Source organism: Anguilla rostrata, chromosome 15 (genome assembly GCF_018555375.3).
Source record: "Anguilla rostrata isolate EN2019 chromosome 15, ASM1855537v3, whole genome shotgun sequence".
NCBI lineage: Eukaryota > Metazoa > Chordata > Actinopteri > Anguilliformes > Anguillidae > Anguilla > Anguilla rostrata.
Genome location: NC_057947.1, coordinates 30,161,302 through 30,178,223, shown reverse-complemented (window position 1 = coordinate 30,178,223; position 16,922 = coordinate 30,161,302). Strand labels below are relative to the sequence as shown.

General features: G+C 42.8%; 2 protein-coding genes across 5 annotated transcripts; both read right to left on the bottom strand.

The window, feature by feature from the left end:
• Window positions 1-436: 436 nt before the first annotated feature.
• Window positions 437-16,720, bottom strand: rgn (regucalcin). 4 transcript variants are annotated; one of them, XM_064309753.1, is made up of 7 exons: window positions 16,697-16,720; window positions 7,052-7,217; window positions 5,769-5,951; window positions 4,996-5,211; window positions 4,224-4,355; window positions 3,535-3,689; window positions 437-3,346 (listed from the first exon to the last, which is right to left on the bottom strand). In XM_064309753.1, the coding sequence occupies exons 2-7, from the start codon at window positions 7,212-7,214 to the stop codon at window positions 3,296-3,298; spliced, it is 900 nt and encodes a 299-aa protein (XP_064165823.1). In that variant the 5' UTR covers window positions 7,215-7,217; window positions 16,697-16,720; the 3' UTR covers window positions 437-3,295. The 4 variants fall into 4 exon arrangements, with proteins under 4 accessions (XP_064165823.1, XP_064165821.1, XP_064165822.1 ...); XM_064309751.1 differs by lacking the exon at window positions 16,697-16,720 and adding an exon at window positions 8,046-8,241; XM_064309752.1 differs by lacking the exon at window positions 16,697-16,720 and adding an exon at window positions 7,791-8,009.
• LOC135241243 (U3 small nucleolar ribonucleoprotein protein MPP10-like) lies at window positions 9,572-11,666 on the bottom strand (the record flags this gene model as incomplete). The annotated part of the gene is made up of 1 exon (XM_064311465.1): window positions 9,572-11,666. A coding segment is annotated over exon 1 (2,070 nt), but the record flags the coding sequence as incomplete, so codon positions are not given.
• Window positions 16,721-16,922: the final 202 nt, after the last annotated feature.

Here is a 16,922-nt window from a genome sequence, read left to right as displayed (position 1 = left end):
ATAGCAGCGCTTTGCCCTGGCATTGTTTTTTCGGATCTCTGAAGTTTTAACCGTGCAGTGTAGCCTACCGTGAAAGTGCTTGTTTTCAGACAGGGAAAATAAGACCTTTATGTAAAAATGCCGAACGCAATTTTAAATACTGTTTACTACATTTAAACCACTTCCTTTTTTGATTTATGGCCAGTTCCTCCTCGAATATATTTATTATAATTTATTGAACAACAATGTGTTAATATCTCATATATTCACAGGCCTAGTACTTTGAAATAATGACAAAGGTTTGGCAATAGCAGAACCCAATACACACGCAAGGCACGCACAGAGTGGAAACACAAACGTTATCATGTGGAATATTTACTTTTCAATCCATCACTCCCAAGAGAACAATCGGCAGCATAAATTACAAATCTATGTTTAACTCATTGACTGGAGGGCCTTCCGTATAACAGCTTTTATTCCAATTTTATTGGTCCAATTACCCAATAAGCCAAATACTGTTGATCCAACCCTAGAACATTTTAGTTGCTACAATTGTGTGCATACTATTACAGTTGGTTAAATAAAGACAACACAAATATGCAGTCCAACCTGAAAGATACAATTCTGACAAAGGAAATTCAGAGTTACGGACTGGTCAAACGAACATGGTATACAACAACCTGTTTTCAGAGGCAAGAACAATCAACATTATCAACATTCTCGGTGGTGACCCATCTAAGATTAAAGGTGTACCTTACTTAAAGTCTATAAAAACCAGTTATGGGATTATATGTGAGGTTTGTTGAAAAACTGCACAAATTGCTGAATAAAGCACATTGTACCACATATAAAAATGTGTCTGGTTTTGTCCAGGTGAAAATGTGAGCTTTCCCCAAGCAGGCTTTCTTGGTCAACGGCTTTCTGTTTCTCTGTAATCAACACACATAGGCTATGTTCTTAACATAACTTGGTTTGCAATGTTTTAATTTTTTTAATTAAAAAAAAAATTATACAGTAAATACCAATAATTGGAGCAGATTTTAAATGGTGGACTTCACTTTGAATATTACCATCATGACCATTTCCAACCCCCACTCCTGGAGAGTTCTTATCTCTGGGGTTCTACTGTTAAGTAAATAATTATTTTAATGAGCTAAAATACAGTTTAAGCAGCCTACATCATTTTCAATCAAGACAAATTATCTTTTTATACAGTAAATATAAATTTTTACAGGAGAAACTCAGCAGATCAACAGATCTCCTAAAGATGTTCCTGTGACAGGACAGATGACTTCTCTGAATAATTTAACAATCACGTTTTAGGATGTATTTTTCTGTAAATTGTACACAAGCAAATGTAGATCCTCAAACTAATGCATTTGTTTAAATGCTGATAAAACAATATTTTCTATTACAAAATGCTGGTATTGGTTAATTCATGGCAACAGTGCATTAAGTTATCATTACCATATGAACTTCAATGGATGCTCCACAGATCCAAAGTGAAAGTCAAACTGAGTCAAAATCAAAGCATACTGGCCCATCTCAAGTCTTTTCATAATTCACTTTACAGATTTACATTCTGGAGTACTGTGATGTATGACTGTAGTTATATCATACAGTGATTTATGTTTGTAGTTATATTACACAGTGATTCGTCTGTAGTTATATCATCCTTATATCATCCTGTGATTTCTCTCAGTCTGTCATCCATACATCTATCCACCCATCCATCCATCCACCCATCTATGATTTTATCATACTATAATTTCTCTGTCCTCAAGACTCAATACACCAGGGCAGCCCAACCCTGTTCCTGGAGATCTACGATCCTGTAGGTTTTCATTCCAACCCTAACAAAGCACACATCATTCAACAGCTAAAGATCTCACTAAGCTGCAAATTAGTAGAATCAGGGGTGCCAAATTATGGTTGAAATGAAAACCTGCAGGAGCAGGACAGTAGAGTTCCAGGAATATGGTTGGGCAGCTCGGCAAAACACAGTACCAACACCAAGTGCAATTATAATTTTAAACAAAACACAGAAGTATGGGGCAAATGCACAAAAAGTTAAGTGTGATGCTGAATCTAATTGAAATGCACATTTTCTGGTGAACTACAACTCAATGATTGGCTTAAGCATGCTGAGCACATTTTTAAAGAGTACGTGGAAGCACTCTGGTTTATTTACTTTTTACCGTAGATAAAACATGGCCCTGCATTAAAATCTGAAATTGACCTGTTTTGGCTGGAAAAATAAACAGAAATTTGCTAGCACTAGCACTCAGACTAGCACTAGGGTGCAGACATCTTGGAACAAGCTAGGCTGTGATGTCACTACGTTGGTTTGTCTCAGCTGTGCAAGCCGTTCCTGTTGCTAGACTGCGGACTTTCAGTGAGCTCAACAACAAGATAATTTGCCCTTCATCATCAGTCTTGTCTCATCTTGTCACTACATGTGCTAAACAGCCCAAAGGGTCTGTGTGTGACACCATGGCTCAACCGTCAGGATAGACTTCTTCAGGTTACCCAGGTAAATAATTCATTTATAGGACGGAGTGTAGCACAGTGGGGAAGGAAACCGAAAGGTCGCAGGTTCAATTCCCGGGTAAGGACACTGCCGTTGTACCCTTGAGCAAGGTACTTAACCGAAATTGCTTCAGTATATATCCAGCTGTATAAATGGATACAATGTAAAAGTTGTGTAAGTCGCTCTGGATAAGAGCGTCTGCTAAATGCCTGTAATGTAATATGCTTGCCCTGGCTGTCGAGAACCTGACAAGTCCTGCTGAAAGCAGAGGGGCTAAGGCCAGTACAGCGCAACTCTCTTTGCACTGCGATTTTACGGTCTGGTCAAAACTGACAGTCTAGCGAAAGTATTTGACTTCTAAATACCAAATGTATGACTGAACACAGCACAGCAGTGGAATAATAGACAAGGATCCTCTATGTCCGTATACAGCTGAATACTGTTGCCAGTTGGGCCTTAGTAATGGTATCATTTACACGCCATTAACACTGGGTGAATTAGCAGCATCAGTGCCAGTCCCAACACACCTGCTTTAGGTGTCATGATCATTATATCATCATTTTAAATGTGACAGAAAATTACCATTTTAGCAGCTAGACACCAAGGTTTTGTGCATCTACCTCTTTCCCAATTTGATTTGGATTTTGAACTGTGGTTTGGCAACAACGTGAGATCACCATGAAATGGTGAGACATTCATGGGAAGGAAAATTTATTTTGATGTGTCGTCTCCAATCATTTAGCGTAGATCGATCACAGACAGATTTCACAACCGTCGTTCACCGGTTTACCCAGCAAACGCGTTTGGGGGAATCCCTTTCACACCCAATCCAGTGATCTGTAGGAAAAAAAAGAACATTTCAAACATTTCTCATCTGAATCCATGGATAAATTCACATTTTGATATTAATTGTTAACACTGACGATGCAAACATGGGATAAACCGTCCTTCATAGCCACATGATGCACAATGTAACAGATCAATTTTCTCGGAATTGAATTGAATACAGTCCAGTCATCGTTTACCCTGAATACGCATCCTGCTTGAGGTTGTTTTGCCAGGTAGTCCTGGTCCATTCCCTTGTAAGCAGATGTGACATACAGGTCAGAGTAGTCCCTTCCGCCAAAGCAGCAGGAAGTGGTTTTATCCACAGGCAACTTCACCGTCTGCATACGTGTGCCTGAAAAATGCACTTCAGGAATTTAGCAGACGCCCTTATCCAGAGTGACTTACACAGCTTACATTCTTTACATTTAGGGCTGGTTTCACACACACAGATTAAGCTTAGTCCTGGACTAGACTGAGTTTTGTTTGGAGAATCTACATTCAAAACTGAATTTTATTTAGGACAAGGTTTAATACATGTGTGTCTGTAAAACAGGCCCATAGTGTATTTATATAGGTGGATATGTACTGAAACAATATTCAGCTTTCATCAGCTTTGACACGCACACATGCACATGCACACACACACACACACACACACAGGCACAGTCACTCAGTCGCTCTCTCTCACACACACACAGATATACATGTATGCACACTAGTACACATAGACACACACGGATATACATATATGCACACACAAGCACACACAAACACACACACGCACACACACACACACAGATTTACATGCACACACAAACACACACACACACACACTTACACACAGATATACATGTATGCGCACACACACACACACACACACACACACCTGTCTGCGGGTCGATGCGGACCACTCTCCCGCCATTGTAGCAGGCCACCCACAGCTTCCCTTCCGAGTCGATGCACATGCCATCTGGGATTCCCTCGTCCTCCTCCAGGGCGTAGACCCTCCGACGGTTACCTTCACAGACCGCTCGTGAGAAACACAACCGCTATTCCCTCTCTCTGACCAATCAGAAAGGCGCACACCACCTCGTGTCACTTTCACCAAATCCCACTGTCATGAATGCCAACCAGTTTTAATTATCATAAAATCCCTTTTTCTTTTTTTAAAGCATCTTGCCTGATTTAATTTCTTCCAGTTGTAATTACAGGCCTATGTCTCTGCTGTAACTTCCCCCATCATTTTGGGACATCATTCCAAGTGAATGCTGGTGGCCTCTATATGTTTTCAGCACTGGCATGATTCACACTCACAGTTCAGCATCAGGCTACATCACTACGCTGAATGGTGTCCTAGCATGAGCCCACAGGTAGAACCCATGACACCCATCTTCTGAACACAGATATACAAATACATATTAATATACCATTCAAGATCGGGTTGTAGTGACTGGACATTGTATTCTGTCAGCACATAAGCAAAAGAGGTGGCATACAGAAGAATTTTGCAGTTGTGGGTATCGGCTGAAATAACCTTAAGTGAATACACACTATAAATAAGGCATAAGGTCCTTGAAGAAATGTGTTTGGCTGCAGCAGTAATTAAGCAAATTATATGCTTTTTAACACTGAATACGCAAAGTGTAGTCTCTACTCACAGATACTTCCTGTCTGTATGTCATAGTCAAAGGCTTCCACCATGAAGGACAAGCTGTCGATGTAGTAGAAGATTTTGTGATCGGTGGACCAGTCCAGGCCATTGGAGATGTCCACCTGGTCAAAGTGTTTAACCACGGTGTGGTCTGAGTGAAGCGTGTACAGGGAGCCCTGCTTCCTCTCCAACACCGCAGGCCGCACTTCCAAAGCCATGGTACCTGGGCAGATTACACACACACACACACATATAACAAACACACATATAACAAACACACACACACACACATTTATAACACACACACATATAACAAACACACATACACACACATATAACGCCCACACACAGCATAAAGGAGAATTTAAGAATAATTTAAAAGCCCATCTTATTTCACCGCTATGCCAACTGCATCAAGCCTACATCACAAAATCAACCTAGACAGGATTTACCAAGCATTTACAGCGGGGAAAATAAAATAACCCACCGTCCCAAAAAATAAATCAATCAAACTGAAGTGTTTGAGAAGTTTCTTCCCAATGGGGCTTTTTCACCTGACTTGCAGTTTTTAGAGCAGTTCAGGCTAGGTCTTTCCCAAGTTCCTATCTCATATTTTTCTGTGAAGTGGCATTTTATCCGTAAAAACGATTACACAGAGGCAACTGAACTGAATTTAAACTACCCCCCTAACAGGAAACAATCACGCCAGGGAGAGAACCCTTGTGTATTAAGCATACAAGTAAAACGTATTGCAGTTGAAGTTTCACTTCATCTCTTCACCTGCAAAAAACCTGCCAGCCGGGTCCACTTTGCCATCGTTGAAGCGGTTGTTGGGCTTGTCGCCGTCCACATGGGCAATCGTTGTGGAAGTCTTCTTCTCCCAATCCACCGCAGCAAAGCGAGTTCCCTCTGCCATGACATATCCACCGGACCTCCGCGGGACTACAGCACCCACACACCTCTCTGCCGGGCGAACGTTACGGGCTTGTATCAGACGCTCTTTAGAGCAAGTTACACAACCTTTTTCATTGCAACATAGTGTCCATTTATACGGATGGATGAACTGAAGTAAATCAGCTATGGAATATTGTACAATGATACAATAGCAGTGTCCTACCGGGGAATCAAACCTGCAACCATTTAGGTCACTAGCCCTGTTCCCTAACTATTGTACAGCACTGAACCCCTATGTATTTTGATAAGTTTTCTATTTCTTGCAGTTTTTTTTTGTTTGTTTGTTAGAATTTTTGCACAAGTCCCATTTAGATTCAAAAAGGATGATTTCCCCCACATTCCCAGTTCAGTGAACCCCTCATTGCCAAATCCCAGTGCAAGCTCCACTGGATTTGAGGTGGCGTTTTAGGAAGAGATACCTGGCCAAAGCCCCTCTTAGCTCTGACAGTCCCGTCAGCTTAATGACACTTATAGCGTAGTACGTTCATTTCACTGCATCTTGAGAAATAATTCAGCATTTTCTGTGCTTTGTACATCTGCTGACTGAACTACTCTTTAAATGTAATATGACAGCAAAATGCCACTGTGACTTCCCTTAGAGAAATATAATTATTGGGCCAATAGCCTTTCTATTGCCGGGTCTGTTTAGCCATTTTGGCTAACACACAGGCTTACACAAACGCTTCACCTACTATGCCATAACCTTGCTGGACTTTCTCATTACATAAATAGAGGTTAGAATGTATGATTCTAAATCACTAAATAAAGAGGCCATTGCAATAAGATTTGTTTTAGTATTACATGCTCTTTTCAAATACAGAATTGCATGGTATATTTGTTTAAATGACTGGCAAATGACCCCAAAAATTCTACCAACAATCTATTTCTAAAATTGTAAATGTAAAAATACATTCACAAAATAGCCTAACGGTGTTATTACGTTCCCTCTCTGTATTCTCTGCAGATGTTTCTAAGCCCATGTAATAACATTCTGCCCATCCCTTGTCTTAACACTAAGCAGAAATTCAAGAATACACTCATAAACTAACGTGCTGAGATAGAAACTGGGGGGGGAAAAACTCTGCCTTCAGTCCTTGAGCACAACTCACCCGTTGTCATACTCTCGGTCTGCTTAGTTTCGGGGTTCCACCTGCTGATCCGTTGGCCTGTGATGTCAACAAAAAGCAGCGTTCCATCCTTCTCTTCCCAAACCGGGCCCTCGCCGATCGAACTCCTCTCGTCAATCACGCACTCTACTTTGATGGACGACATTTTCTGCAACAGCGATTTGCTTCATTTAGCAGAGTTACCGCAAGCTCTTCAACACAATTTCACTCATTATGCTACCCGTTACCTCTCATATTCTGAAATAATTATGCTCGTTTAAATGGCAATGAATCTCAATGCATTTATCACATACACACGCACGCATCTAACGGAATCGATATGTCTGCGAACTAATACAGTAACACTGTGAAAAAAGCATGAACCAGTTCCAGTGGCACGCCTGCATTTTGTGCGCAAGGAAAAAAACTGTTCTTTAGGTTGCTCTATACTCATTGACAACTAACCGAAATAAATTACTTGGAAGAAAACTCGACATGTGATTAGTAAGTGTATTCATCTACCGTTAACATGTCCACCATAACCTTGTGTATGCATGTCACATGATTGGCCACCGGAAATTCTAAGCGGCTCTCTTTCCAGTGGAACGCACCCATTAACGATACCGCTGCATGTGCGTTTGCAAGTGGAATCAGACAGCTGTGACTCTACCTAACCAAAGTAGAACTCCAGTATAATTCAGATTAAAGCAGGGTTCACTTAAATAGAAAAACATACACTCACTGAAATTAACACACTTGAAACACACTTTCGTCGGTCTGTCCTCAGAGTTTTGTTTGCAATTGTTTTGCAATTGTCAGGTTATTCACCATCCATTGAACAATCAACTTTATTTTTCTGTATGGTAATCACAACGCATAGACCTACAAGTTTTGCGAAATTCTTAGTTACAATGAAACAATTTCTGCACAAACTGTCAAAGTTTGTTGCATTTCTATACACTCGCGACGCTTGACGCAGTCTGAACAGACGAATTACCTGTTCTTCACGGAGGGTGACCTGCTACGAATAATATTCCGGCCAGATTGTCTGTCTTTATAATACGTAATGTTGGCAGTTAACTGTACCCTGTAGCCTACATGCGAAATGAACTTTGTGCTGAAATTCAGCAAATTGAGCTTTTCAAACAATACCCTGTGCTTCTAGCGCCCCTGTCGTCTACTGGCATGAATGTAAAAACAACTCAGCAAAAATTCTACCCATGAATAGGGCAGAGGCATTTCTACAAAGATTTTTCAACAAATGACTTTAAATTCCTGGCATGCAGGGAAAAACGTGTCAGTGACAAATATCCGCAGTCACATATCCGCGTATCAGGATTGTAAGAAAAAATAAGGTTCCGGACGAGAAAATCTTGGTCTTCGTAGAAACTGTCTTTATTGGCAAAATATGGCAGCAACAGAAAATACACGTAGCATGTACTCTGGGAGCATCGAAGTCAAAATGCACCCCGACTGTCTGTCTTGGCCTTCTTTTAAGCTGTTAGTTGTGATTTGATTAGTGGTACCAGTGATGATTGGTGAGTGAGATGATTAGTTTCTGTCAAGAGTCACACAATGCCTTAGCAACTCTGCTTTGTTAATCACTCCCGAGTCAGTTTCATTCACCCTTCTCCCTCTCCTGGCTGATTGTATCAATATGGCACTGTCAGTCTTTACAGTGATACTGAAGTCTTGTGAGCTGTGAACTAAGGCTTTCTTTCATCAGTGGGCCCAAGTATTGCGTTTTGGCACAACCTCTGTATTGAAGATTTGTAGTTGAACTAAAAATCTTACATATCCCCCCTTTGATGGTTTATTTGCGAACATGGACCATCACTCATTTGGATACTCTTGCGGTTAGTCCAGCAGTATGGTTTCTTAGTATGGCATAGAGCATCCTTTACTCACATGCCTCTCCGGATACCCTCCCAGCGGGTCGCTCTCAACTGCTGATGGCCTCTGGGTGATGCCCTCATCTCGGGATACACCCTCGCCATTGGACTATTACTGTGCCTCACACGCCTAGGTCCCATGAAAGCTTTTGCTGCCTTGTCCCAGTCACAGACCAACCACACTGTGACTTCTAATCCATTACTGACTTACAACCAGGAGAGAGAGAGAGGTAACCAAACCCGACCATGAAAGTATTCAACAAGCATAAGAAACCAATACATGTGTGAAGAAGTGGGTGTTTTGAAATGATATTTGTTGGGAGGAGATATGTGTGCTTTAAGAAAAACCTGGTGTGATGCGAATGGTGTATGATAATGCTTGCTGTGTGACAATCAGTGTAATGAGTGGTGGGGGAAAAGATGCATTTAAAACAAAAAACAAAATGGGTGAAGGAAAAAAATGGACATTTGGCCAGACAGTACAGGGTGGTCATAACAGTGAAACAATGATAATGAATAAACATTGCTTTCTATGCAGTGTTGTAGATACTGCCTTTTTTTTTTTTTTTTTTAATATTGATATCAATATCAATAATAAAAATAATAATATATATAATAATAATAATAATAATTTCAGTTTGACGGCAGAGACTTCTTTCTGTTTCTTCTTCTTGGCGCTCTGGTCCTTGGCTCCTTTGATCTGACTCTTCACTTGGTCTTGCAGCTGTGTGAAGAAGGCCTGGGAGGACCGAAGGGCCTTGTCCTTCCCTTCATCCTTCAGTACCACAGCTTTTCCTCCTTTGGTGACCTTCTTGAGGTTCTCTGCAACCTCTGCTTTCGTAGCCTTCTTCTTCTCCCCCATTTTGTTGGCCTCTCGCAGTTTCTGCCTCCTCTCCTTCTCCTGGAGCTTCAGACACTTCGTCAGCTTCTTCTTGCGCCTTTCACGCTTTTTGTCTGTGGCCGTCTTCTCAGAGTCACCCAGGATGTCTCCAGCCCGGTTCTTTTCTTTGATCTCCTCTGGGGCCAGCAGGGTGCTACTGCTGGCGCTGACTGGAGCCACCTCCTCCATGGTGATGGAAGGCAGATTGGAGAGGACCTTCACCTCAGGAACAGGAGGTTTGGGTGTGAAGTGGAAGTTTGAAAGTGCATCCAGCTTGAGGAAGAGAGAATCCATGAGCTTCTGAATCTCCACATGGGCAGGGTTTTCTTCCTCTTCTGTCTTTTGCTGCGTCTGTTTGAGGTACTCCTGTTCATACACCTCTGCCAGACTCAGTTTGCTCTTCTCGTGGTCCAGGGTCAGCCTCTTCTTGTACTCAAACACCTCCTCTTTAGGCTTCTCCTTGCGCACCACGTCGTCCCATGCCTGGTCCCGGATTCGTTGTTTGATAATATCTTCCAGTGCTAATGTGGTCTCTTCTGTAACAGCAGGGGCCATCCTAGCGGCCTGGTCAAACAGAACGTCCTCCGCCAGCAGGCTGTTCTCTGGACGCGTCTGTGCGGAAACCTCCCCCATCAGCTGCCATGGTTTCTCCCCTAGAGAAGTTTTCTCTAGCTGCTGGATCTTCTCAGCCATCTTTTCCTGTCTTTTCACAAAGCTGGCCTTGGTCTCTGGTATCTCTGCACGCTTTCCACCAAGGATGTCCTCCATCTCCTCTCCTTCACTCTCATCGGACAGGTCAAAGGTCACCTTCTTCAAGGCTCCCTTGGCTTGCGGGCTCTCCTCATCCCCTTCAGCATTTTCCAGCTCATCTTCCTCCAGGCTCCCCTCATCCTCCTCCTCCTCCTCATCATCATCCTGCATCCCAGCTTCACTCTCTCCATCTTTTTCAGACCCCAAATCTTCATCCTCCTCAGGGTCCCTCTGAGCCGACCCTCCTTCCACTGGATCAAAGAAGTCTTTGTACTTCAAGTTTCTGGAACTCTTCTGGAACTTTATCTTTTTCTGTTTTTTCGGCATCAGCTCTTCCTCCAGGTCCAGCTCGTCATCCTCGCCTGATGGCAAGTCCTGGAAGTAATCAACCTCACTGTCGCCATCATCGTCCTTCCCCTCCCTCTTTTCCACTTCCTCCAGGAAGGCCTCCATCTCAGAGAGCCTGAAGAACCGGTCATCCACCTCTGATCCAGGGCCAACCTGCCTTTGAGCTTTGAGCTTAGTCAGCTTCTGCTGCTTTGTCCGCTTCTCCAGTTCATCCACATCAAAGTCCACATCTGAGTCTTCGTCTGTGAATTTCTCCACTGCCTCGTTTGAAGATTTTAAGGGCTTGGATTCCTTCTCATCTTCCTCATCCTCCACATCTTCCTCACTCATTTCTTCCTGCTCATCATCTAATTTGTTAATATTTCCAGTCTCTTCCTCTTCCTCCTCATACTCCTCTTCATCCTCCTTCAGAATTATTGTCTCATCTCTGACTGCCTGGTTCACTGCTACATTAAAGTGTTTAAGCACCGCAGCATTCTGAAGCTCCAGCTCCTGCCAGACTTGCTCATCGTCAAAGTTCTCAACAACTAGCTGCTCCAGAGGGCTGCCAACTGTACCCTTTGGCTCATGTGCCTTGCGCAAATCATACAGAGTCTTTGTGAGGGCGGTGAAGTCCGACGCCAGGCCATTCTGGAGACTAAGAAATTTCTCTGGGTGTGCAGTGTCATTATTTAAAATCTTTAAACAACTTTCAAGTGTGTTCTTCAGGTCCCCGTCAGCCATGGCTTCTTCTATAGCGCACACTTCAAAGACACTGTCCAGAGGCTGGACAGGTTTAGTGTCACAAGTGTGAGGGTCACCTTCATAGAGAAGTGTACGGGGTAACATGCATGAAGATTTGTACACAGTTTTCAAATTTTTGGAACCCAGATCCAAAGTCCATCGTGCTAATCTTGAATTAGATACTCCTTTCACTTTGCCATTCAAAAGAAGCTGAAGGGGTGTATGGGGAGTATGGAGTGTCACTTCATTAAAGCCGTAAATGTACTCGAAATGGGACATTCCCCAATGAACTGCCAAAAAGTGCCTGTTACATGAGTCAAATGCTTTCTCAACCGGAGAGAGCACACGGGAGGCATATGCAATGGGCCGCAGATTCTCCTGAACTTCCTGCAACAGAACTGCTGATAGAGCTTCCTCAGTGGCTGCGGTCTGCAAAATAAATGGCTGTGATCTGTCTGGATTACGCAATGCAGGAGCTTTAATTAGCGCATCTTTCAATTTTTCAAATGCCGTTTGATGTTCTGGACCCCAATCCAAAGCATCAGACTTTTCTTTTTCCCCGAAAGTAAGGAGTTAAGCGGTCTGGCAATATCAGCAAAGCCTTCAATAAAGTCCCTACAAAATCCGACTATCCCCAAAATGATCTTAAAGCTGTGACTGAAACTGGAACTGGAAGTCGCTGAATAATCTCTACCTTGTGTGGATCAGGGTGGCCCCCTTTGGTAATTTTAATGCCCAAATAAGTTACTTCCGATTTGAGAAGTTGCGCTTTCTTGGGATTCAATTTGATTCCTGCTTCTTCAAGGAGGTGAAGCAGTTCTGCAAGTAAACTGACATGCTCCTCCCTTGTTGCAGTCTGCAACAATAGGTCATCAACATACTGAATGAGACATTCTGGTCTAGAAAAAGCACCTAGCACATTTGCCAAACACTGGTGGAATAATGTCGGTGAGTTAGCAAAACCTTGTGGAAGCACATTCCAAGTGTATTGGGTATTTTTAAATTTGAATGCAAATTTGTATTGGCAATCAGGATGCAGTGGGATGGACCAGAAACCATTGGAGACATCTAGGGCAGAATAATAGTTAGCTTCTGGGAGAAGGGATGCTAGAACATCAGGTGTGGCAGCTACCACAGGCGCACATGTGGGGGTGCACTTGTTGAGTTCCCTATAGTCAATACATAAACGCCATGAGTTATCCGGTTTACGTACAGGCCATATAGGAGCTAGGCATGGAGATAAGCACGGCCTAATGATACCTTGTTCAAGTAGGGAGTCAATTGCACTCTGCACATAGGGGTTTGCTTCATTCGGGTAGCTGTACTGTCTGAGAGGGGGTGGGTCCCGCCCCTGCACATTCACCTCTATGACACCCGGATCAATGCGACCACAATCATGCTTGCTTTTAGCGAAAGCCCCTCTGTGTTGTCCTAACAGGTCTGATAGCTGGGTATCATCATGTGACAACAAGCTATCCAAATCATAATCCTCTGCCTTCTTAATAGCAAACACCGCATGCACATCAGAAATTTCGACTAAATCATCCCCACTCTGAGTATTGCGCCAAATACAATTATTGCCATAATCGATTATGTATCCCCGCCTCTTCATTATGTCTGATCCCAAAATATTGCGAGCATCACCAGTTGTACTGAACCAAGCCTTAGCATTAAAAGAATCACTGCCAATTCGAAAAGCCAAACTGTCCGACTGAGAAGCAATAGACACTGTACCATCAAAACCTTCCAGAGTAATTGTATTCGTGGGATTGCGAGGGTGACTATCTGAGTGTATAATTGACAAGGAAGCACCAGAATCCACTAGCCAACTGTTGCATCGGCCTCCAACAGCAACATTTACAATTGGCCTACCATAGGTATCTCGTTCCAAAGGTGCAATGTGGTTCACGGAGGCCTGGAACCCCTATGCTGAAGCATTAGCACATTTCGATCCCATCCCCTTATTAGCTGCGCGCAATTCAGCGTTTTCGGCGCTCAGTTTTTGTAAAACCGACTGCATTTCACTGAGCTGTTTGCTAATCTCCGAATATGGAGATGTTCTTTTTAATGTTGAGTTGCATTCCCTGGCAATATGTCCTTCCTTTCCACAAGCATAACATAAAATTTCCCCGTTTGGGTTAAACAAGGGGGGCCTTTCACCCCTCGCTTGTCTCACATCCTCCGGCACATAACCTTCATTTTTCCACGACACCGATTTACGAGTATGATTCGGGCGTGATGTGGTCTCGGCCAGTGCAGCCACTGGTTGCTTTCTAGATTGGTTAATGCTGAGATTCTGTTATATAGCTGTGTCATTTTTGCTACGATATTGCGTATGCGGCATGCGAATCTATATGTAGCGCCAAAGCCCTCCGAGTATTCGAATCGCTTTGTGCAATCAATGCGGATTTGAATGCGGGATCCTGTTGTGTTAAACCAGCGATGCCACTATAATGTCAAAATGTCCAACAACCCCGTTTTTCTGCGTTGTTGGTTGGCCTCCCGATTTTGTATGTCCAGTGGAAGCGCACTAGCAAGAGCATGGGGTAAACAAGCAGACAAAATGACACATGCGTCAACATCAGTCAATCTATGTAGGCCGACCATACGTTCCAAATTCGCAAGAAACTCTACCGGATCTCGCTTTGAGGGAACAAATGCACCAATACTTTTTACGAGAGCCTCAATCTCGCTCGGAGACAGCGGCTTTACAGTGGTTGTAGTGGTTACTCTGTTTCCCCCTTCCCCCGGTATAATAGTAGTGGTCTCGTGAACTGGCGCTACGGGGAATTTTAGGGTACGTAACGAACTGCCATCCCCCACCAGAGGTAAACCTGTATTTTGTGCGTCACTCCAAACCGCGCCGTCACTTTCCTCCCGAACCCGGTTCCCCGGAGCGTTACTATTCTTCTCATACAAGTAATCGCACGTACCTCGTACGCTTTTTAATTCTGTCTGCGTAGCATAGAGTTCACAGTGGAGCTCCTCGTTCTTTGTGTAATTGAGCTACCTCCTTGCGCAGATCTAGCTGGATTTCGGCATTCAAATTCGCGTTAAGTTGATGGCTTTGTAACGAGGTCAGAAGCTCACCAGTTTGCTGTCGCAAATTTTCATTCTCTGCTTTGAGAGCATCCAATGTTTTATTGCCTAATTTGTAAGAAGCAAGGACGCCTTTCAAAACCATTGCAACCTTACTTTTTTTCCTAAGTTTATTGGTCGTGTTCCTATCAAATTGGAAGGCAGCCCATTCATACGGCTTTTCCTGGTTCTCTATTCCCTCCAACATATCTGATTTGCCGTGCTTAGCAATGTACTGAAGAATAAACGATTCCATTATCATAGATTCTCTCAGTTGTTCCCACTTAATAAAGAGTTAGGAAAGCACCCTCGCACCACCTCTGTGCGCAAAAAACCTCTATTTCCCAAAACAGCAATCGGGCTTGCTGATTCGCAAAAAACAATTCCAAATACGTTACGATACGTTAATCACCGCAACCTGGTTCCGTGCGTTGAACCAAAATTAAACTTTATATTCCAGTTGCTTTAGGAATATTTTATACACCTACTGTATGGTTCAGTACCTCGAACCAACAACGCTATTCCAATTACTTTAGGAACGTATAGCTTGTCGCGTACAAATCCTAGCCACAGTCCGTCGGGCCCTATTCAGTTACTTTAGAATAGTTCGTCGATTTGCAAGCACAAAAACAGGTTCAGTACGTCGAACCAACAACTCTTATTCCAATTACTTTAGGAATGTATACAGCTTGTCGCAAACAAATCCTAGCCACAGTCCGTCGGGCCCTATTCTGTTACTTTAGAATAGTTTGTCGATTTGTAAGCACGAAACAGGCAACAGTTCCCTATACCCAGTACGTCGGCAATTCAGTTGCTTTAGAATTGTTGTTTTAGAGAAATGAATGGACTTAAACCCTGCAACTTCTACTGCACCTTACAAACAAAGACTACTACCAACAATTTCAGTCAGGAAACCTCCTTTCCTTGTAGGTTCTTTGAAGACGTGAAACTGAATTAAAAGTGGAAGCTGTATCACGAAAGATGATACTCACCGTATGGGAAGCTGATGTCAGGAATCTCCCCTCTTTTTTTTTTCAGCTCGCGTTGGGCTGGCTCGCCAATGTAAGAAAAAATAAGGTTCCGGACGAGAAAATCTTGGTCTTCGTAGAAACTGTCTTTATTGGCAAAATATGGCAGCAACAGAAAATACACGTAGCATGTACTCTGGGAGCATCGAAGTCAAAATGCACCCCGACCGTCTGTCTTGGCCTTCTTTTAAGCTGTTAGTTGTGATTTGATTAGTGGTACCAGTGATGATTGGTGAGTGAGATGATTAGTTTCTGTCAAGAGTCACACAATGCCTTAGCAACTCTGCTTTGTTAATCACTCCCGAGTCAGTTTCATTCACCCTTCTCCCTCTCCTGGCTGATTGTATCAATATGGCACTGTCAGTCTTTACAGTGATACTGAAGTCTTGTGAGCTGTGAACTAAGGCTTTCTTTCATCAGTGGGCCCAAGTATTGCGTTTTGGCACAACCTCTGTATTGAAGATTTGTAGTTGAACTAAAAATCTTACAGGATCATAAGCTATTGAACATTAGAAGGAGAAATACAAGTTTATTGAAATTAATGACTTATTCAAGCAAGTCATTTTCCCGAAACTCTATCAGTAAAGTGTCTAGGAGTGACTTCAATATTGCACATGCAGTAGAGTAGGCTATACTGTATGAGGTTGGTATCTACAATAGACAATCTAGTCTGACTAAATCCTGCCTTAAAGACAACACACGCATCATTACAATCCTTGGCTCGGTGGATTTGGTCAGGCAAGATATAACAGGCTTTCTTCCATTGTTCAAGGTTAAGTCCTAAAGCAGTAAGATCACAGATACGTGACATGTGTCAAGGAGCAATGCGCTTTTGTTCCGCACGTAAGATTGAACAGTAACGAACGTTGCTTCCCCCTGGTGGTCATAGTGGTAATATCCAACAAAAACCCGCCACACGTCATCGTCTATATTCTGTCTATGGTCATACCTTCCTTGGTTCTTGACGTGATGTCACGGCTCCAGTTTCTTTCCGCTATGGACACAGTAGGCTACTGTTATTTTTTTTATACCAGCTTCGCAGGCTTACGGAGTAGATGGAGATAGAGTAGATTCTGGGCAGATGTGTGGACACACACATTTGAATCTGTTGAATAACAAAAAAGATGTTTACACTGATTCACTCAAGAGTAAATTTATATTTTGTCATATTTATA

Excerpts from the sequence above, each read along its gene's own strand:
- rgn (XM_064309750.1), bottom strand. Across the intron at positions 4,356-4,995 it reads CATACAGACAGGAAGTATCT|GTAACCGTCGGAGGGTCTAC; the intron begins GTGAGTAGAGAC and ends CGGTCTGTGAAG. Across the intron at positions 3,690-4,223 it reads CCGCATCGACCCGCAGACAG|GCACACGTATGCAGACGGTG; the intron begins GTGTGTGTGTGT and ends TGCATTTTTCAG.